Source organism: Micropterus salmoides, unplaced genomic scaffold, assembly GCF_014851395.1.
Source record: "Micropterus salmoides isolate LMB-PRFRI ecotype aquatic unplaced genomic scaffold, ASM1485139v1 Ms_hic_scaffold_7, whole genome shotgun sequence".
Lineage (NCBI taxonomy): Eukaryota > Metazoa > Chordata > Actinopteri > Centrarchiformes > Centrarchidae > Micropterus > Micropterus salmoides.
The window spans coordinates 22,159,186-22,182,642 of record NW_024044459.1 but is presented as its reverse complement, the minus strand read 5'-3'; the positions used below and the strand labels follow the sequence as shown (position 1 = coordinate 22,182,642).

Here is a 23,457-nt window from a genome sequence, read left to right as displayed (position 1 = left end):
TGTCAAAAAATCACTAACGCTACTTTATTGCTAAAAGGTTTTTGTAGGGGGAATAAAACATTTCTTAGATGTTGGTGATTATATAAAGTGAAGGGAAAGCAAAAAATGTACGTCATTCAGCCCGAAAAGGAAAGAAGAGAGGGAAATATGATTCCCTATAATCAAACACATTTTTCCATTTTCAGCAATGTCACCGTTGCACCATTCATTACTCTTGGCCTCCAAGTGGATTTACCAGAAAAGCTGGTGTTAAACCTCTTGCTTAAATGTATCATGGGAGTGTGGGTGCAGCAGGGCAGTCAGTCATTTTCAGTGTGATGACACAGGTGGCAGATGCAACATTGTCATCAGGCCTGCCAGACATCTGATGGAAAATCTACTTATTTTTCTTCCTTTGATTCCTTTCGTTTCTCTTTGCTTTGCTTCTACTTTCTTGTTCATCCTTCATTTTCCAATCTCTTCTCTCTTTTTTCCTCCCACACCCCCACCTTTCATATTTCCTGTATTGTTTCAGCTCTCCTGGGCTGTCACACAGAACAAGATGAGAAACTGGGAAAGCAGCTTATCAGCTGCGCCAACTGACAGGAGGATAGCTGTGTGTGTTAGTGAAACTGTATGTGTTGGTAATGAGGCTTGGTTCATACTTTTGTGTTCGTGTATGCATGCTACGGTATGTATCATACTGTAATTGTATGAGTATTTGTAATCAGTCAGTGCACTCGTGTGTGCTGCTGTGTCTGGGGGAGGCTTTGATATATGCAGACAGAGAAAAATAATATTTCCATCCGCTTCACACTCCCATCAGTGCTCGCTCGTCACACTCATACACATACAGTACACACACAAACACACATCTTATATATGTGGATGTACACATCTGGGTGAAGATGTTTACACTCACACACAAGCGCCACCACTGCTACAATTCCTGAGCTCTCCCCCTCATGATGTATCACTCTGACAGTCCTTACCACACTGTCATAACTACAATCTTCATTGTTTTCCTTACTGCCAGGCTGTCAGTCTATCCTATCAAACTCAAGCTGTCAAGCCCCCTGTAGTCTATTGCTGTCTTTTAGACCATTATATTTGTTTGGCCACACTTGGTGCACACACAACATCGTATTGTTGATCACACAAAAATTAGCAAGTATAAATAGCAACAATGAGTACGCGGCCAACTCACAGCCTTCGAGTCAGACAGCCATCCCTCTAATACAGCCGACTGGTCAGTGTCCCAATCTGTTTTACTTCTTTTTCTCAAATATCAGCATCTCAGTGAGCCTGTTGTCGGACACGTTTTGGAAATTTGAAAGCAACTATAAGTCTGAGCACTTTGTGCATTTTATTTAAATTGTATTATTTTTTACAAGAATATATGGCATTTGTAGTTATTCTGTGCTTATGCATTAGTTAATACATTTATTATCTGTAGATATGTGATTTTCTGGGATCACTGTATTTGAGTAAGCCTTAATTGGTATGTTAGACAATTCATTACCTTATAATAATATAATAACAGCATATATTGCCCAGCTTTAAAGAGATAGTTTGGCATTTTTGAAGTGGAGCTGTATAAAGTACTTATCCATAGTCAGTGTATTACCTGCTGTAGATAGCGGTCAGTGTGTCCCCAGTTTGGAGAAAGTGAGAGTTGTACCGGCACGGAAAATCAATAATAGTTGAAGTGCGTGCTATGTGTTTAATATTTTTAGCGCTTTACCTTGCCTTAAGGCAGCCATTTCCTTTGGAACTACATTTTCTGTACTGTAAAACTTGACTGTGCACTGTATTACGCCGCCAGAGATCAGCTGTTTTGGTCAGACTTTAAACCCAGGGTCATCACTTGCAGATATGAAATACATTTCCATTATTAGAGAAATTATGCTTTTTATGTTAAACTGAAACAGTGTCAACCTTACAAAATAGTTTGATAGTATATATAATTCATCTGCACTGTAGATATTACAGTTTTTTCATCCAGTAAATATATAATAGTAGTAATATGGTGATTCAAGTGGCATTATGTTGCATGGTGGATGTGTGTGTCCGGTTGCTGAAGAGCAGAAGGCAAAGGGTCAGATTTGGTGGTAGGGGTGAACTGGAGGGCCCACTGATGGTGAGCAGAGAGTGATGTTGTAGTCATGAAGGACAGAAGTATGAGGGGTGCAGTTTATGTGAGGTGTATGCGAATAGGAGAATCCTAAAGTTTTGGTGCTTTTGAACCATTGTCGAGTATAACTGGGAGAGGATGGGTGCTGTATATGAGAAATGGCATAAATGAAAATTCAGGCAGCAGAGTTGGACATTTCTTTGTGAGTGCTGCCAGAAGTCCAGAGAGGATGCACTTAAAGTATTCTAGCCAGAAGATGTTTTGAAAGTATAAAGTTCCAGTCCTTGAGTGTGTCTTATGTGGAACTGAAAGGATAGTGCATTGTTGGATGGTGATAGTGAGTCTAAATAAAATAATATGTTCAGATTATTTACTGTCATGGCTTGACAGCAGTGGCGTTTCCAGACATTTTTTAACCAGGGTGGCACAGGTTGGGCACTGACTTGTGCAGGGGTGGCATGAAGTAGCCTGCGTTCGTATGTTGAAATAGCCTTCCGTTAACATTTCTGTCTCCACTGCTCATATCTACTTAAATTACAAACATTACACTCATGCATTACAATTGCATTACAGCCTCAATGCAAGATAGTCCCAGCAGGCTTCCCATCACAATCACAGTAACATAATGTCAGCAGCGGATTACAGAAGTGAAAGCACTCACCTTTAAAACATCCAGTAACACTGAAGCGCACTGCACAGAAAAATTATAACAGTTGACAGCGCACCTTCATAAATGAAAAACTAGAACAGGTGACAGCGCACCTTCACACATGAGAACATGATCCTAGTGACAGCGCACAAAGCCACACATAAAAAATGATTTTGATAAATGACTTGCACCATTGACATTGGCAAAATGTTTCATGTCTGTGCAAAGGTAAAAACACAAAACACAAGTGTGTAGGCTAGAGTAATTATTAGTCAAATAATTAATACGTTCTGCGTACATCATAGGCACTTTCTCCGAGCTTTTCGCAAAATTGTTTATTAAACACTTTAAATCCAGCTGGCAGGCAGGACATTCACTATTGATAAAGTGGCAAGTCCTGATAAACGGGTCTGTGTCATTGATCTCCTCAGTTAGTGTTAAAATTTGCACATACAGTAGCTAACAGTTTAGGAAAATTGTGTGGCTCCCCCTTAGACATGCCCCTGCTTGACAGGGGGCCAAAACGAGACGAGTTTATGACCACAGATGGTAAACCGATGGAGAGACATGGAATAGCCAGAGTTTCAACTTTTAGAGAAGTTACAAAGAAGTGCAATAAAATGTTTGGCTGTGTAATAGTCAGTGATTAATGGACCTGCATGCAGGCAATTTAAAAGTTACCATGGAAGCCTTGGGTATAGAGCGGGACAGTACAGCTTTCTCGCCCCCGCAGCCTGGAGGGTGAGACTGGTGAAAGAAGGAGAAGCCAACAATAATCCCAGCTCTACTGCCAGGTAGAGGAATGTGAAGCCAAGGGAATGGACACTGACAAGAGTCCAACTCTAGGTGTGGCCAGGGAACACTGTCAACACAAATTGAGGACCAGATAGGAGTTATAGTTTCAGATTTGGGAAATTTCTGAAAAGTAGAATGGGAATGGTAGGTTAACAGTACACAGTAATGCAGTGGCATAACTATATGAACATGGTAAGCAGTAGTGGCAGCTTACAGGAACATGTTAGGCAGAGAGTAATGCTGAGCATAGTTCACAGCTTCTGCAATAATTAGCACCAGCGGGGACCATGTTGACACCTGGGGGAGCAGCCAGATGCAGCTATCAATCCAGTTACACTTGAAGTGCGCAAGGAGGGGTAGTTAGCCTTGTGCACTAGTGTGGAGCTAAAACCAGGTGGACACAGTTTTTGTAGCTATCTATTCATTAACTAAACCTCTAAACCTGTTCAGGGTGCTGGAAAGTCTCCCAGCACATAATGGGTTAGAGGTATGAGGTATGTTACTCCTGAACTGGGTGTCAGTCCATCACAGAGCTAACACATGTTGAAAAACACATTTACACACACAGGCCATGTGGAGTGTCTAATTCACCTGACCTCGATGTCTTTGGATAAGAAAGCAGATTAGACAATTGGTATGTAAGCGCTCAGCTGGGGGGGTTAAATTGATTAAACTGTAAAAGTAAATATTGGATTGCAATTGGCAGTTTTTTTGTGTCAGTACATACATGGATGTTTTGCCACATGCTTTAATGTTATACGTACAGAGATGTTGATGTACATGAGCTGAACTTGATGGTGAGGTAAATTTTTAAACAGAGTAAACCAAATAAAATATTAGGGCTGTCCCCACTAAGGATTTACATAGCTGAATCAGAATCGTCAAGTCCTGCCTATAGTCGACTGACAGTCGCATCATGTGTGTGTTTTTGTGCATGATGATTGCGAAGCTGTAGGGCTGCAGTCTCTTTTCATTCAACTTACACTGTAAATTTCCAGCTAAACTGATGCTTTTTGAAGACCCTTTTCTCTGTCTCTCTCTCTCTCTCGCCTGTCATTCACCGGTCTTGTGCAGAGATTAGCGTGAATGCCGTGCTGCCAACAACTGCATGCACATCACGGTTCCTCTGCGGTCTCAAGTAGCCGGCTATTTAAAAACGATAGAATATTCTTTGTGTGGTTCATCAATGTTGATAAATTATCCAAAGTCCCGCGAGGTGCCGACAACTCGGCACAACACCAGTGAAGCTGGGGCTCAGTCTCTTCAAGCAAGTTTTCCTCCACTGCCACTACACGCATACACGCTATGCATGCACATGCACACTGACTACCCAGGGTTAGGGTTACAATTTTGGATTTATTCACGCACTTTAAAAACATCTATTGAAAGTTTTATTCTTTTTACATGTTTATGCATTGAATCTTCGACTATTAGGGGTCAGCCCTATAAAATACACTTCATGATTGATATTTCCACAGGATTTCATTGGGAAATGAAGGCTGTTCTTTCTTTGGATACCAGTGGAAACCTTGAAATTGGTGTTCTTGACGCATTAGTTCCTCCTTAATAGTTAATGTCTCGCTCCACCATGTAGCTTTTCATCGAAGTGACTCCAGCAGTTTCTCTTTCTTGCCTTATATTGATGCTACTCTCTCTTAAACTTACCTTCTTTCTGCTTTTCTCTTTATCCCCAACTCTAGCTTTCTAATGACCTCTCTCTTTCATCTTCTGTAACTTTGGTCAGTGCTGTCACCTTTAACTCTTACTTTGTCCCCTGCTGTTCCCCTCATCTATCTGACTATCTACCCTCTTGCTGTCCTCTCCTTCCTTCCTTTGTTTTTTTACCTCACCATTACATGTGTGTCATCCCCTCCCCTTATTTCTTTCACCCTCTCTTTTCCCCTTGTTATGTTATTTGTCTTTTCACTCTGACTTTTATTCCACTGTCTTTCTCATTTTCCTCTCCTTTCTTTGTCCTCTGCTACTCCCCCTCCTCGCCTTTTTTCCATTTTTCTCTCTCTGCCTCCCATCTCCCCATCGCTTCCTCCTCACTCATGTCCTTCCCTCATCTTTACTCGTTAACTCGCTTTCCTTTTTCCTTCCCACTCCTCTTGCTTGTGGTTCTGGGCAATGTTCACCTAGCATATTGGCACAGGCTGGTGGTCGATGAGTTTCGCCATGATTACACACACACACACACACACACACACACACACCTACGCACACACACACACACACAGCCACATGCGTATGTGTGTGCGCAACCAGACCTGTTGGGGATGGTGGTTGATGAGCAATGCCAGACTCTCAGCATCCATGCCCATCAGAGCTGCTCAAGAAACCTCATTAGGCCTCCTGGCCACAGCATGGCACTGGCTTCGATACTTGCCAGCCTGCCTATTTCACTCTGGGAAGAATTTGAAGCCCTGGGGCTATACACTTCTCAACATCGACAATCATAAGTAGTGACTTAGAATCACTGATCAGACCCAAGTTCAGCAACTCCAGTCCGAGGCAGTGATCGCATTGGACGCCTCAAAACCAAGGTGAACCGTGACGCTCCCGCACCCTGCAGCTATGATCCAGGTCTCGCTGAAGTGTTTTATCAGTAAGAGGCATCTTGCTGTTGCTAAGCAACATTGAGTCGGCTGTCAGTCAGTTGTGTCCCTACAAGATACACACAATAACTGTTAACAGCAGCTACATTCAGGCATTAAAAAACAGTAATAAGAAACAAAACTAAGATTTATCTGAAACTCCAAATGCCCCACTAATGTTCCTCTTAGCCATCTGTGATGGCGTCAAGTAGGGGTCAGGAATTAAAACTATTCTTTCATATTGTTTTGTTTTTTGTTGACAGTAAGTCAGTGGCTAAAAGTAAGTCCACAGGTTGTTCGATGCTTCTTGTCTATTCAAGTGAAGAAGATATCACTCTCCCCCGCAATAGTGTCAGTAAAACTTAAAACGATTCACTGGTCCTGCTCTCCCCAGGCATTCAGCACATGATGGGGCTACGCTGTGTGTATAAAGTGCTTTGAATCTTTATTCTCTGGATCAGCCAAGAAACATTAAGTCATGTTTGTGTGCACCAACACCAACACATCAGTTTCTAATGAGAACAAAGCAGTTGGGAGATCTGGAATATCACAGAGGAACTTAGTAGCAATGGTTAATGTGCCCCTCAAGTAGTCACAGTACTCCCGAGTGTGTGTGAACATGTGTGAGTGCATGTGATGGTTTATGTGCTGTATATATGCTTATACGATTTGCAACTTTTCCCCGAAGCTATTGCTGCAAATAAGTTTGTTTTCTTTTCGGAATTTCTTTGTACTGAAATAGACAAGAGATGACTCAGTCTCAGACACTGTAATATATTCAGGCCTTCAGCCACATGCAGTGGAGAGACCCCATCTGAGATATTGTAAGTCTAAATATTTATCGAATTACAGACACGCACTGCCCTGTCTGGTACTTGTGGGTTGCGGCAGGTTACTGTGTTTGGCTGCTGCTACTCAATATAACATGAGCCTAATGGAGATCATTTTGCAGTAGTACAGTGACAGCGGCAAAGATTGGTAGCATTGTGAGCTGATTAGCTGTGCTGTGCATCACATTAGTGTCCTGCCTCTCAGCGTGTGCCTCCAGCAGGAAGGTCCAGGATGTGACATCCAGACAGCCACTTTGGCAGTTTGCTGCAGTGTGGGCTGGATTGACAGCTGGAGCGACGTAAACTCAACTTTGGTCCTCTCCATCTTCATCATCATCTGAACCCCAACTCCACCCCAACTGTCACCACCTAAAAAAAACCCAAACAAAACTCTCTCTCGCTCTCTCTCTTCGTTCTCTCTCTCCTCTCTCTCTCTCTGTGGTCTCCAGACCGCAGTAGCGTACCATCAATCCTCCAGCTGTCAGGGTCTATTCAGCACTGCCTGCCGCCGGCATTCTTAAGCACCAAGTTACATAACGAAGGAATAGTGGAGAAGGGACAAAAGAAAGGACAGATTGGCGGAGAAGGTGAGACATGAGAGAAGAAGGGAGGTCAAGAGGGAGGAAAGAATCGACAGACGGGGGAAAGAGAGCAGACTTGGTGGCTATGTTTCTGCTTCCTGGACCTACACATTCAGTATATTTTAAGGCCCTGATCAGGCTGTCAGAGATCAACCTGCCTACTATTAACATAGGTAACCTGCAATATATAAATACCCACGCTGTTAAAAGCATATGTCCTTTTAGCATTAGCATTCACTGAAAGGAAAAAAATACTGAATAGCAATTACTGATTGAAGCACAAAACCGTCAAATACTGGCTAAAGTGTTAAAATGGATTATTAAATTAGATGCCAACTAATTCGATTGGTTCATGACATCCTCAGCCCATTGCAACACACAAGTCAGCTAAGTGTGGTGAACAGTAAGGTTAATAAAACAACACAACATCAGTGGTGATATTAACACCTTCGCAACCTAAAACCTCCAAAGTATGGGAGCATTTGAAGGCTATGAACTGCAGTATTTGCAAAGCATAGGAGCACGTCAGTTATGCCGGCGCATCTGAAGAGGAGGCACCTAACGTCGGCTTTCTGGATGATGAAGACTCGTCTCGGTAAACTAGCTTTTAATGTTAAAAGCCACGTTATGAGCTATAACATTTTCTATACATTTTTTTCTTGCTCAGTGAATTAATGGCATTGAGAGTAGCAAATAATTATTACACACAACGGTCCTGTTTACTTTTCAGATGTGCCCTGACTTTACAATCATAAACGATGCATTGCTCATGGCAACGTTTACAGCTGGAGAATGTGTTGCTGACGAGGGTGCAAGATTAGAGAACACCGGACAATGTCTTTTCAATTCTAAAGAGTTCTCCTGTCTGTGCGTGAGTTGGCCGCTAATCCACCCCAGACTCCCTTAAAAAAAACACAAGAGTTTTGTAAGTTGTTAAGTCATGGGAAACTATACAAACTTTATGAAACACTGTCTATCAATTAATTTTATTGTCTGGATTGTAAATTAGCACATGCTAAGTTTAATTTTAAAGCTGATAGCTAATTAGCAAGCATTGTGTAATTTTTGCGATTCATAATCTGAATAGTCGATTATTCGTTTTAATGATCGATAGAATAATCTACTATTAAAATAATCGTTAGTTGCAGCCCTATACCCAAAACAATGTATAGCTTAACTAAGAGAGGATGTCCATTTCAAAAACCAAACCCATCCCCATTTTTTTGTTGTTGTTGTTGTTTGCAGTTCCTTCATAACTTTTATAATTTAGTGTCAACAACCTGCTCATTTACTGGAACTACATGCAAAGTCATTTACCATAACCGCAATAAACATAAGATGCAATGCTCTTTTATGTCGCAGCCCTGTGTTTTGTCCTTTCCTGCACTTCCTGTCCAGTATAGTAATTCACAGTATTAATTCTGACCCCCAAAGTTATTTACTTGTTTTGTCCTGTCCTCTCCTATTCTTACTTTGGTGGAATTACTATCCTGGTCTGTAGCAGATTTACTACTACTGCATTTCCTGAATTTTAATGTGCTTTCCTGTATCATATAATGTAAGTTACATTTTGCATACAAATCAGAGAGACAGGTGAGATGGAGAGTGAGACAGCGGTTAAAAAAACCTGTATAGGGAAATAGTCAAGAGAGGCAGGGAATAGAGGGGAGATGAAGATGGAAGAGTACAACAAAGTCTAGATGAAGAAAAAGAGGGGAAAGCAGGGATGCTGCTACAGGCTGTACAAGACACTCGCTTCCTAAGTCTGTGTATTGATGAAAGGTTCAAAGTATTGCTCTGCTACGGCCTTGAGACACCAAACACAGGCTGCAGTTCAGCCCTTGTTTGATTGTTTGTTGCAGATTTATCCAGCAAAGTGCCTTTAGTTGTTGTTGGTGTGCTGTGCACACATTGTGAATATTCGATGATATTTTCCGGGGCAAGAGCTGAGGAAACGATAGTTTGACCATTGTGGGATTCTTGAGTGTGTTGACATCATGTTTCTCAGCTTGTTTCACCTCTTTCTATCCCCTCTACACCTTTTTAAAAAACTCGTAAGAACATTTTTTGTTTGATGGTGTCTTCAAATGATCTTAATGTACTGTCTGCTGCCTCAGAACTCAAAAAGCCTTGTTGGTCTTTTGAGTCTCCACATATTGTAAAAGAAACAAGAACAAATTTATGGTTTGTTGCCAGCGTTTTTTGAACCTTGACAACTCTACCTTTCTGTCACACTGGGCATACATATATGCAAACAAATAATAAATGAGACTGCTGAGATAAAGGTAGATACGATGAGGTGGGATGATTTGGACTCACGCATCGATGTAGGAAAATGTATTTGGTTATAGTCTAAATAGGATTTAGAGTAGCATCTTAGTGGGTGTACTGCACTGTTATTTTATCTGTACTGAACACCCCGGTGCTTTACACTTTCAAAGAACCACAGGATTACTTTGTTCACAGAGTATGTAGGTGTCAGAGAATATAAAGAATTCACATTTACCAACTTTTACCTCTCTAATCTCACTGCGAATAGTTTGAAACTCTTTTGGGGTCCAATTCATTTCAGCCCCATGGCCTTCATTAAAATGAGGTGTGTGGGTGCAGGGACACTGAGCCATGGTGTGTGACTGATGGCAGTTACAGTAGGAGTACTTTGCTTACATTGGGCCTGTGTTACACCTAGCTACAGTCTGGTCTGTTTTGTTTTCTATAATTACTTAGTTTTAGTTGGTTTGAGGGGAACAGAAGTCATGCAGTAAATCTCCCGCCCTCTCTCTTCTCCCAGTAAAATAATTACTAAGACAGGCAATAGCAAACGTACACGGATGTTTCAGGATTTTAAGGAGCTCTTTTATGCAAACTTAGCCATTACCACATTGCTGTGTTCTTCACTGCCCAATAAAAACTAAGGCTGCAGGAGGGGGCCCCCTTAAATCACATGATTTACCTCAGTCTGTGTGTGTGTGTGTGTGTGTGTGTGTGTGTGTGTGTGTGTGTATTTATAGGACTGTGTGTGTGTAAGGGAGACTCTCCAGAGTGTTTGCAAACACAGAGGCCGTTCTGTCACTGGCAAAGAGGCAGGCCGCTTGCCGCAGAGCGTGTACTTGAGAAAGGACACCTGAGTTTGTAAATCAAACCTGCTCTCGTTCTCGCTACGCCGTGCTGTCTGTTCTACTGTTGTTCTCATTTTTCTTTATCCCTTTCTTTAATCACCTCAACAACAGACTCTCATTCTTTTTTTTTTCAACCTGTCTTCTCACTTCTTTTGCTCACTTTGTTTACTCCTTTCTTTCATTGTGCTTGACCTCTTTCTTTCTCTGCCCATCTGCCCCTCTTGTGCACTCGCACATACTGCGCCCTTGCTTTACCCCAGTTTTTAAGTTGCATTTGATTCACTGTATTTGATTAAATGTTTTACTTTATGGGGGGGGGGTTTTGCCTCCAAACTTGGATCAGAATTGTCCCTTTGATACAGAGCATATGTCTCTGCAACTAACTCTTTGTACTGTGCCTGGTAATTATTTTCTTTCAAAGTTGTCTGCCAATTTGTATCTTACTGTTCTCGCCTTACCTTCTGTTGTTTCCTCAAATGTCTGAGGGTGGAAAAACACGACAACAGCGATTTAGCCCTAATTAAGTCGTCCCGCATAAACCTACACGACCATAGTGGATATTCAACACTGTGGCAATTCCCTTGTCTTTTTTTCACAGCGCCCTATGTAGAAAATTTGGCTGCAATAGAAATTCTCACTCCTCTTAATTAGATCAAGGAATCTGCAAGAAGTCTTGTAGTGTTTATCCACCCATTAGAGCCCATTAGAAAGCAGAGGCGCACTCCCCAAGCTCTTTAAGTAAGCTGTATGGACAACACAGTGTTTGATGTTTTGATGAGTGCCAGGGTTTTTTTTGTTTGTTTGTTTTTTTTTTTTTTTTACAGTTGGACATGAAAGGACATAGGGACTTTTAGAGCTTTTAAGATGCAGATTTTTTGGCTATAATTCAGATTTTATGAAAGCTGTGTGAAATTAGCATGTCAAGAAGTGTTTCCATCTTTCTGTGTGCTGTAGGTGAAGGAAAATGTGCAGCACGGACAGATTAGGACACAAAATGTAAATGTATGTCTTTTGTAGAGAACATTTCTTAATGGATTAGCCTACACATGATTGTTAAAGATTCTATGTATCAAGAACAGAAAGGTTCAAAGCAAGGTTCACTTATCATATTTACGCTGCCGCAGACTAAATTAAAGCCCTGCACATTCAGAGTTAAAGCCTCATAGAATCATTTCATACTTTGAAATGCAAAAAAGCTAGAAATAGCACAGTATAATATTAAAAGTCTTATGGTGTTCAGGCGCTACAAACGTTCACAAGACAGAATTTTCCAAACACATAGTATAATAAGTACTCTTGTCTTTTTCCATGAGAAGGGCTACTTTAATAGATATAATCAGTCCGTCCAATTACTCGTTAAAGCTGTGTAGTGTGTACAAAAAGGGGTTTGCATTTGTTGTCTGTTGACCCAAAATGGACTTTAGTTAAAGCTGATATGTTCATTTGTTCTTTCAAATCTAGCCGTGTAGAAAGTACTGAGTCAAATCACCTGTTTGACGCTGGCTACATATTTATGAAGCTCGGATGTACACAAAAAGATTCACAGTTTCAAACACTCGACACTATAGGGCAGTGGTATATGTTGATGTCAACGAGCGGCTGGTGTGTGGGCCTGCATATAAACAATTGGCACATCATACCGATGTGTGTTGCCCTTTATACCCAAACACATGTTAGTGGGACAATATTAGATTAAGACTAGATTAAGAAACTAGCTAGATTTATGTTGTGTGGAGTCCTCTTGAAGGATCAGCAATAAGGCGCCTGTAGTACAAATCAACAAACTCTTCATTTCAGTGTTTTGTTTTATTTTTAAGTGCTTGTGACACTTTGGCCAATTATACATCACAGCTAACATTTTTCTGTCCAATAAGCATTGTTTGTAATTCCAATTTCTTTGTGATCTCCCCACATTCTCCCTTTCTTCCAGTGAATTAGCAACGCCGCTGTTATACTCTACAAGCTAATTACATTTTTACATGTCGCACCAAATTTCTGTCAACAGCCTCGACCCAGTAATTACATTACTTCCAATATTCATTTGCATGCACAAACACATGGAAACGAGATCCCCATTACTAAGACAGGTGTCTAAATAAACGCTTGCATGTATGCACAAACATTGATATTGACACACACACACATGTTGCACACGTATACAGTGTGTGCGTGGATGCAGTTACACAGACACGTACTTATACTTAGCACACCGCACACAAGAAAACGCACACGCACACACACACACACACACACAGACATTGTTTCTGCAAATGTCAACTCAGCTTACTCTCCCATGAGGTTCAGTGTCAAATGAGATTGTGTTACTTTAGTGAACATTGCACACTTGGTCCCGGTGTGCTTTTGGTTTTGTGTGTGTGTGTGTGTGTGTGTGTGTGTGTGTGAGAGAAGGGGGACAGTGATGCGATATGTTGCATAAGGGGGTGCAGTGGAGTGTGAGAGAGAACAGGTGGCTCCCGTTTCTGCCATCTAGCTTTATGTGCCATGTTCCCCATTGTGTGTGTGTGTGTGTGTGTGTGTGTGTGTGTGTGAGAGAGAGAGAGAGAGACCGAGAGACAGAGAGAGATCACATTGCTTTGTGAGTGGGGATTTAAGCGCATATCTCCATACATGCGCATGTTGCCTGGTCCTGTTTCTCTTAATCTGTGTGTGTGCGTGTGTCACTGCATGTGTGGCTCTGTTCTTTAGTGAGCAGGGTTCCGGTTGGTTTAGAAACATTTAGAACAAGCTGCAGGAGCTCAGAGAGATCGCTCCTCCAAATGTCAACCCGTTAACAATCTATACTGAACACACAACAGTGCTCCCTCTGATGCCGCCTGTCTCTCTGCCTCTCTCGCTCTCTGTTTCTTGAGACATGTTCGGTGAATAATTCTTGAAAAACAGCAGGTTCACATCACGCGCTCACTGACAGAGAGAAGGCAGAGTTAATGGTAAAGTCTCTTTAACATGTGTATTTTTCTGTTTTTTATTTCCCTGTTTGTCTCTGTCTTCCTGTCTCTCAGGCCAGTCATCCAGGCCGGTGGTCAGGACTAGGCAGCAGCAGCCTGGCACCAAGGGAACGAAGGGTAGCGCGGGGTGTGGGGGCAGCACACGGAGGGGACCTCTCTAACCAGCACCTCCCCCACCACTATCCACCTCTGCATGGCCGGCCTCCAGCCTCTGAACGACACACTGCCAGGGAGGAGCGACGCTGCCAGGGGGTCTTGGCACAGTCCACAGCCCATAACCCTGTTCCAAATCTGGCTCAGGGTTCCTCCAACCTGTCCTCTGCCACTTCTGCAGCGTCAGCCCACACTTCACCTACTACTCCAGCCCAGCTTCAAGTTTCACATCCGGGCCTCAGTCCAAATCAATGCCCAGGCTCCGGATCGGCTGCTGCTAATCACACCGCAATCCCGTCACTGTCCTCCAGGCAGCCAGAGGGCATGTCCTCCTCTTCTGAGTCCTTAACTCCGGGAGGAGGAGGTGGAGTGAGTCTGTCAGGTGGGGTAAGGAGAGGCGGAGGAGGAGAGCACCACCCCCCGAGCCATATCCCTCGTGCAGTCGGGACCAGCGCCTCCTCAAGCCTCCACAGTCTTGCAAGCAGAGGGAGCCCCTCCCCAAGCATCTCATCGTCCGTCCCGGCCTCCCCTCCACCTCCTACTGCTTCCTCAGCCTCCTCTTCCTCCTCTTCCTCCTCCACGTTTACGGGTCGCTTAGGGCAACCACCTCGAGGTCCTCTGTCTCTGCATAGCTACAGTCGTAAAAATGTCTTCCTCCAACATTCCCTACATACCTCCGAGCTGCAGGCTCTGACTCAGAGAGACAGTTGAGGGCACACAAACATTTACACCATCCTGACCATAAGATGGGTGACTTTATCAAAAAAAATAAAAAATCTGCTGCTCATATTTCACTGTCTCAATCCCCCAGAGCCATCAACCACATGCACTTACAATCACATGTCACTCTTTACAGTCCAGAACAACCCTTTGCTGACATTTGTTCATGGATTTGCTTGCTTAAACACGCACTCAAATGTCAGGTCACAACACACACACACACATATCAGGCTGCGAGTATGAAAAAGGCACTCACCCGTCTATCAGAACTCCCACGCCGTGTCATGCTGGCAGTTTAGATGTGCTTACGCCCACAGACGCACACAGTGCACACAGACTCACAGCCTCATATCCGTGCACACATTCACACACACACTTAAATACACAACAGAGACATCATCTGCCTCACAATCTAACAGGGCGTTAAAACTGAATGAGAGATGAGGTCTGTGTTTGCGTGTGCATCGTTAAAGATGTATTTTTTTTATCCATTCATTTGATCATTTTTACATATTAAAACAACGTGCTGCTTAAGGAACTATGGGACTGACCATAATCAGCGCTCACGAGGACCTATTCTCCCATTGCCAAATCCTACATCAGATGAATTCCTCGTTCCTTGATATCCACTGACAGAAGTCCAGATGAAATGACATGTTTAGATGATCATCCAGGGCCCTTTTACTGCATGCTTTTTGAAAATTAAGGAAAATACAGGTGAGCATTTTCTACTGCAGCAGAAGCGGGATTTGGGTGTCTTTTAATAACATTTCATTATCCAACTCTCACCTTAGTGTTTCAATAAGGGAATCAAACATGCCCCAACCTCCTATGAAGTGAGCGTGTTTGTAGAGTAGTGAAGGTCTATCCTTCTGCTCACACTTTTGGTTTAATACTGCACCACAGTTTTTTTGTAGAAACACAATGTTGCAATATTAGCCACATTATACACAAGAATTAATCTTAATCTGCAATGTTAGATTAGTACAGTACAGATGTTGAAATGAAGATATTTGAATAATTTGACACGTATAATGACAAAATTACACTTAAGTAACTAGCACTACTGAACCCTGACAATACAACACAGACAATAATATTGACCAGAACAAGCATTATATTTTTTTTTTCCAAAATGGGAGGGGAGGGAAATCAAGTTTTGGAATGAAGGCCTTCAGATCATTAGGGCTGGGTATTGGACAGGGATTCCTACTGGTGCTTTGCTAAATGATAGTGTCAAAATCTGTTTGTTTTTTTAGGATTCAAAATGAAAAATGTTTCAAATGCTGGCTTTACAGTTGGCTGACACATTTTCTATGACAATTTTACTGAAGCAATCAACTGAGAAAAGTCTGATTCTATTTAGGGTAGCAAATGACAGAACCGATATTGCACACAAAGTTGTTTACTTGATCGACTAATGACAAGAAAGAAAGAGAAAACATGATTTTCCAAACAATTTATAAAAGCATCAGAACTGTTTTTTTTTTTGTTTTTTTTTTTAACCAATACCCAGTCCTTATATGTTAGCCTTCTTTTATCTTGCTGATCTCCGATGTGTTTGGTAACGAGATGGCATGTGGGATAATAAGGCTAGCAAATATGTTGTTTTTGACAGTAGGACACGTACCTTTTGAGTGAGATTTACATAACTGCCGTGATCTGCTGAGTCGTACAACACTATTCACACTATGGGGACAAAACGTGTCACAATTTAATACCGACATACCCACCTTTTTTCTTTCTTTCTTTCTTTTTTTTTTTTTTTTACATCTGTGAACAACTGGACTGCCTAAAAACCTGTTCAGTCTGCCACTGTGGCATATATTTGCTCTTTTGAACTGACTAGACTGTTGAACAGTCCCCCCCGCCCCCACTCCCCTACAGAGTTTGGGGTAAACAAATCGCATAACGTCACCCAGGAGGTGGGAGCCTGCCCTGCTGCTGAGTACAGGCCAGAAGTTCTCAGCTCCCGGCACCGACAGAAAATGTTAGATTTTAGAGAAGTTGTTGACCTTGTCTGTTTCTAAACGTCACCTGGCTGTAGGGAAGTTGTATAAATTGCGTGTGTGTTGTAATGCACACCTCATGAGGCAAGGACCTGGTAGAGGTGAAGAAAAGCCTGAAGGAATACAGCTCTACTCTCACTGTTGGAAGCTACAACTCTCCCTCTGGTCTTCACTATTTCCTATCGTTTTATGACCCTTTCTTTCTGCCCTTATTTCTTTCTCCACCCTATTTTCTCCTTTTTCCATCTATCCACTCATTATTCCCCTTCAGTCTCTCCTTTTACGTTTCCCTCCCTATGTCCCCCAGCAATTAGTTATCTACCTTCCCCCTCTGCCTCTCCTTCCTTCCATCTCTCTCCCCTGCTTAGCTTACTTACCCACAGCTTATATTGTCATACAGTGTATCTATCACAGACTCTGTTGCGGTGGCTGTCAGTCCTGGGCATTGGGACCTGCGGTACTTCCGATTTTCATTCCAGCTGTCTAACCAGGGAATAATTTTACACCTGGTGAATGCAATTACCTACCTGGCAGGGTAGACAGCCAGCAGTAATGTGGCTCCCGAGGACCTGGACTGAGAACCGCAGCTGTAATGTGAACTAAACATTCCCTGCTTGGTTTGTTTACAGGTGGAGGGTAACAATGCTTTGTCGCTGGGTGACCTCTTAAGATCTGCTATTTACATTCCTCATCATTGCATGCATCATAATGTAGATGACACCATGTGAAATGCCATAAGGGAGCACTTGGCCCTGTTTGTGCTGCCCACTCACACATTTTTTTTTTTCTCACCGTGTTTTAAACTGCTGTGTCTCATTTCAGCTGTGTTCAAATTGGAAAACCACCAAGGTGGGTTGCTGGTTATATCACATATCATGAAAGGAAAAAGCCCCATCTGAGATGGCAGTTTAAGTGTGGCACTGAGGTCTTTTAAAGACATTTTTCCCTTTCAAATTGTGAACTGATATTGAATTTCACTGCTGGGAAACAAGCGTCTACAATCATGAAGTGGGCTCACCTCACAAACCTCACTTAGCAGCATGTTACGACACCACATTTAATTTGTTGGCAAGTTATTTATTATTTTCTTTGCCTTATTTATATTTATGGCCATAGAACCAGTTTCCTGAAAGCATCTTGGCACTAATAAAGATAGGAGTCATGAAAAAAAATCATGATGGAAATGATGATGATAATAATCATTATTATCATAATTTTAATGAATCACAGATATTATAATGTCCTAGCTTTTTAATGTGCTTATTGTAATTACGTTTTTTTTCCTTTGTGAATTGCTGTAATAATGAAATTGAACTGTATAATTGTACATAAATTATTATAACTGTTGATGTTCACTGTTTATGAACGTGAACGTTTCGTGCTCATGTAAAAGACACTTAAGAATGGGGTTCGCATATTGTTTGTCGGCACATGACGCAGTAAAACACAACAAAAATGGGAAGATTTTGTTGACAAATGTCAAATGCAGTCGGAGGTCTGAGCTGTTACCAGAGCGTTTCAGGCCATAGTTACACATCAGAAAACAAATCTGACAAACTTGCTAAATTTTACCTGTAAAAACTTGCTCATAAGTGTAGGCCCGCTGTTTCAACTTTCCTCTCTTTGAAATCCAGCCTTTGCACTATGACTGCTCAAGAGGACTTTGCAAACTTTAGCCTAACTGTGTCAGAAAAGTAGATGATTAAAGCTGCTTTTTTCAGTTCAGGATGAAGTCTGTGTCAAAGGATATAAACTGTTGGGTAGACTCAGACTGTGAGTCTCTGACCTGTTGGCCCGTAGATTCATTAGGTATAATCTGCCACTAATGTAGAGGAGAAAAAATCTTCCTTCATAGAGTTTTTCAATTTACATGGTCCGTGTAAACAGTTTGAACTGTTTGATGGGCTTATCTATGGTCAAAAAAACCTTGCAGTGTGTGTTTACCCAAAGTATTTCTCTTCACTTTCTGTCCAAGATAGTTTTTGTCACTCACACAGTTGTTTGTTCACAAGAGAAATGTTTTATCGAAAAGATTTTTGTCCACTCTCTCCTTTATTGTTAATATTTAATACAAATAAAATTGATTTCCCATCACTAATGCTAACTCAAGGCTTTTCATTATAATATAAGGTGTGTCTGTAAAATGACTAAGATGTATTGAAGCAATGAGAATGAATGATGAATACTGCCAAAAAAAAAAAGAGCAGAGCAATAAAGCAGAGAATCTACGGGTCCCAGACTCCATCTCTCAGGCTGGGTAGATTTCACTCTACAAATCTCTAAAGAAAAGAATAAATTAAATCAAAGACTGAAAGTAGAACATGCAACAAAGCAATGAATAAAGAATCTTAGGGGCCATCGCTCTAAAAGATTCACTAAGAAAAACTTTTTCCAGCGGTAACATTCAAGTGGACTTTAAAAGGTTGCACAAGCCGCCATGTGCAGACAGAAGTAATTTTACCTCATTTGACATTAGCCCCCAACCTATTTGAGTAAGTTTTCATTTGGCAGTGACCATAAAGTATGGAAGTGTTTTGAAAATCAATTACATTAGAATGAGTTTGTTTGCATGCATGTGTGTGTGGGATGTAGACTTTGACTGTTTACCCCTTAGGGTGGACCTGTGCAGGCTTCTCATTTCTGGACTCACTCAATTAGTGTTGGTGATGTTATGACTGGCTGAGTAGCGCACACACACACACACAGAATTAGAAAACAGCCGTTTTGATACTAACTTGCCGTAATTGATGTGACAGAAGGTCATCACATCAGTACTGATTAACAGAGCTTTGAAGTCGAAAGAGATCAAGTTGAAGACAGGAAGTGTGTTTTTGCTCTTGATGGATCCTCAGGCTGTAAAATTTGCATTTCTGATGTTTGGTATGTAGTCCACAAAGTCTAGTGCTAAAACAATGAATTGATTTGTTGATCAGCAATAAATGAATCGTCAACTATTATTGATTTGTGGTTCACCAGTATGGGTTTTTCAATTGCCGATGGCTATTTTTTAGAGAGCAGGGCGGCCGATGTCCAATATATAATGCCGATATCAAAACAAAGAAAAGTCATGTTTAATTCCTTTATTCTATGCAGAGTTCAATGTAATATCCATGGTTATATTAGCCAGTAACATGTCTGTGAAGGTTCTCAGTCATCCAGGTCATAGTTATCCAACGAAGGTTGAGGTCAAGGGCAGCTGGACTTGCTTGAAGATACTGGAAGATGTTTCGTCCCTCATCCAAGAGACTTCTTCAGTTCTCACTGACTAGTAAGGAAACTCAGCTATTTAACTCATGTGGAATTGTTTGCCACGATCATCGATACCACTGGTTCGTTAGCAGTATTGATCATCTAGTATCCTTAACCAAGCCCAACCTTCCTTGGATAACTATGATCTGGTGACTGATAACCTTGACAGACGTTGGTTTATGCTGTAGATTTCAGACGCGACTTGTGTTTAACAGTACACAGGTACAGTTTGTCAGAAGTGACGTCATTCAACTGCATTATTCTCTATAGTATACATCAAACATATATTTAACGCCAGCCAGTAATAGTTTTAGATCAGATTTGCTGTCATTTAGGATGGGAGAAATGTGTTAATAGTTAGAAAAGATGATGGTGACCGAGGAAATTTAGGACTCAGAACTCACTTTTTCACCACCTTCCCAAAAGTCACAAGGGGGAGCGCTAACGTTGTTCCACAGCAGTCACACTGACAAGGCTGCCTGCTGATGTGTCTTTTTTTTTTATTGGCCTCGTGAGTGCAGGCATCGGTTATCTCAAATGCCATATCAGCCCGATTAATCAGCTGACCATTAATCAATCTATCACAATGACACATATACCAGTTCCTTTTTGCTTTTTTGTGTCATTATTATTATATTCAACATCTTTGGGGTTTTGATTGATGATGTGAAGAAACACACAACTTGAAAATTTTTCAGTATACTCTGCCATTTTGTAGACAAATTAGTTAATTCAAACAATTGTTTGAAAAAAAAAAGAAACTGAAGGTCCACTTATATTACTAGCTTTTTCTGGAGAACCTCCCTGAGCCACCTGATGAAAATCCCACGTAAAGTATGAGTGGACTAAAAGGCAGAATGATCTGGATGGCGGGTGAAACCCAGTCAATGGCTGCCAACTGAATTCAAGCAACCTAGATTGACCTGTAGCCTAAGCAAGCAATATCCGGCCAGTTGTTGATTTTGTTTGGCGTGTCGCATTCTAGTGAACAGTGCCTGCTGGGTACACTTCAGCGCACAGCAGGCAAGCTGCATTATGGCTCGTTGCACAAGAGCCACAAAACTCTCCCTTTTTTTTAGATGCCGCAGGAGAACCTGAGTTGGCAGGATGCTGGTATTGTGCTTATTGACTACACTGAAAAAGTTCAAAATCACATGAAACACAAAATGAGAGGTTTAATTAGACTTATAATGACGATGAAATGAAAAATAAAATGAAAGAATCAATGTAAAACTGAAACACAAATGTCTTTTTAGTGGTCCTCTCTCTAAAAAGGTGTGCAACTGACCTGATTTAAATAGTTTTTAAAATGTGGGTGTTTAGAGCAGGCAGTGCTCGTTAAAGCATTTTGGAGTGCAGTGCCTTCACCAAACATTGTGTAAATCACATTCCAACTGATACTTAACACGGGGGCAGCAACTGGGCATTTTAGAGGAAATGAGAAATAAATTAAAGTGGTTTTGTAAATGGGTAACTACGGGTCGTGCGCAACACAATAACTGAAGTTTGGGTAAATGGTGTTAGCAACCTTGTTCTTATTAAAAAGCAACACATTATATTTTATATTATATATATATATTATATTATAGTATTTTGCCTATTAACAGTTCCTCCAGCTGAATTACCCTGTAAATCATGGGCTGTATTATAAAATGTTACAAAATGTTTTTCTCTTCCAACTTTGCACTCCCCGCTCACAGCTTTGCAGGATACACATGGCTGTCCTTGCATTGTTCTGTTCTTTGTTTTAAAAGGATTTGTCTCAGTGGTTCAATGGGTCAGCCACTGACATGTTCAAACCGCAAGGCTGTGAGTGACACCCATTCACACGTTTGTACCTTCAACCTAAATGGGAAAAACTGCCTGTAAACAGTATATTTCCTCATACAAGCCATATAGAAGGAAAAATCTCTTTTTGGTGATGGAGAAATGTAGAAATTAAAGTGCAGTGCTCCTTCATCCGGTCCTGTTGCTAAGATTGAATATAAAAAGTTTGGGGCGGCTGGCATTGTCTATATTGGGGACTTATTTGACAGAGACCAATTTATGTCTTTTGAACAATTAAGAAAAAAATACACTCCCAAATAAGGGTTTTTGGAAGCACTTGCAGCTGTGGAGATGTATCCTGGCATGCCTTAGACAATCTCCACTTATATCCAGAACCGAGATACAGGATAGGCTGGGTACTTTAAGAGGACACAAGAGGATTGGCACTTCAAAAGGAAAACATCATGCTTTTATAACCCCTCGAAGGGCTCTCAACCACCTAAACGTGAGGGACTTAAGAGATGCTTGGAGAGGGACACTGGGGAAGAGATCTCCTTCATTAATAGAGTGATAACTTCTGCACTGGTAGAGTGACCAGGGCTCTGTTTATTAGGCGTAATACCTAAAGGAATTGGTCTAAATGCCCACCAGATCTTATGGTGCATAATAGCACTCATCACTGGATGTAGGGTAGTGTTGGAACATTGGGGATATATCAGTAAAGGAATGGCTGGATGAAATGGCTAAATGCTCCTCATATGAAAGGCTATGTTACAAGCTAATAGAAAATTTGGGGCCCTTATGCTACGGCAATGTGATATAATAAGGAGTTGCGCCTACTCCAACACTAATATGATGAGAATTTCTTTTTGACATATATAATTTGAGGTACTGTTTAATTTGCATAATCTGAGGTTTTATCTAATACACGACATGTTATATAGTAAAAACAGGATACTATATATAATGCTCTGCCTCTGTTATATCCCGTTGTCCTTGTTTCTTGTTCCTGTTCTGTCCTATTTTTTATTGGCCCGGTATGTACGTATGTTTTCTCCTTTTGTAAAACCAAAAAATTTGGGGAGGCGTTAGCTCAGTCCATGGGGACGTTGGCTTGGGACTCGCCGTTTCAAGTGCAGCACGGACAACCCCCAACTGCTCCCCGGGCGCTGCATAATGGCTGCCCACTGCTCCTAATAAGGATGGGTTAAATGCAGAGGACAAATTCTCTTTCTTCATTGTGCTGTGTATAAACTGTTTGTGGCCAACAAAGTTGGTGGTAATTTAAAAAAGTTAACCTCCTATACATGGAAACATGGAGAGGACATGAAACTTCTACTCCTTTCTGCCTGTCTGTGAGTGCTCTCTAATTCGCAAAAGTGACTAATTTGTTAATGGCCTATCCAAGGAAGGTTAAAGTCAAGGGCAACTGGACTTGGTTGAAGATATCCAAGGGATTTCTTCAGTTCTGACTGACTGGTAGGAAAACTCAGCTATTTATTTATTTTTGTAAACCTGTCCTGCCCAGCAGCCTGGTATAGAGTATGATGACCTGGATACCATATTGTGGCAGACAGATTTTACTTTAACAAGAGAGTATTAAAATACTCCTTTGTCTGTTTTATTATTTACTTAATTATGTATTGATTTGTCACCGGGCCGGACAGGGGGGCAGACATGGGGATGGGGGGGCACAAACAGACAGCACAGAGAAAGGACACACTGCAAGAAAAGGGGGATGGAAGGTGGGGACAAGAGGGAAAAGCAGTGGGAAACACCAATTGCAGAAAGCAACAAAACCTGCAATAGAACAGAGAGGGGGGCATGGGGAGGAGAAAAACAACAACAAACAAAAACAAAAACAAACAATAAAAAAATAATAATAGTAAAAGACAACCAGCCGAACAGT

General features: G+C 41.4%; 1 protein-coding gene across 3 annotated transcripts in view; it reads left to right on the top strand.

The window, feature by feature from the left end:
- The window catches only part of ccser1 (coiled-coil serine-rich protein 1), a 131,236-nt gene extending 112,606 nt beyond the window's left edge, over positions 1–18,630 (top strand). For all 3 annotated transcript variants that reach the window (XM_038702513.1, XM_038702514.1, XM_038702515.1), the window contains exon 11: positions 13,705–18,630. In XM_038702513.1, the coding sequence (XP_038558441.1) occupies positions 13,705–14,514 (810 nt within the window). In that variant the 3' untranslated portion in view covers positions 14,515–18,630. The remainder of the gene's footprint in view (positions 1–13,704) is intronic.
- Positions 18,631–23,457: the final 4,827 nt, after the last annotated feature.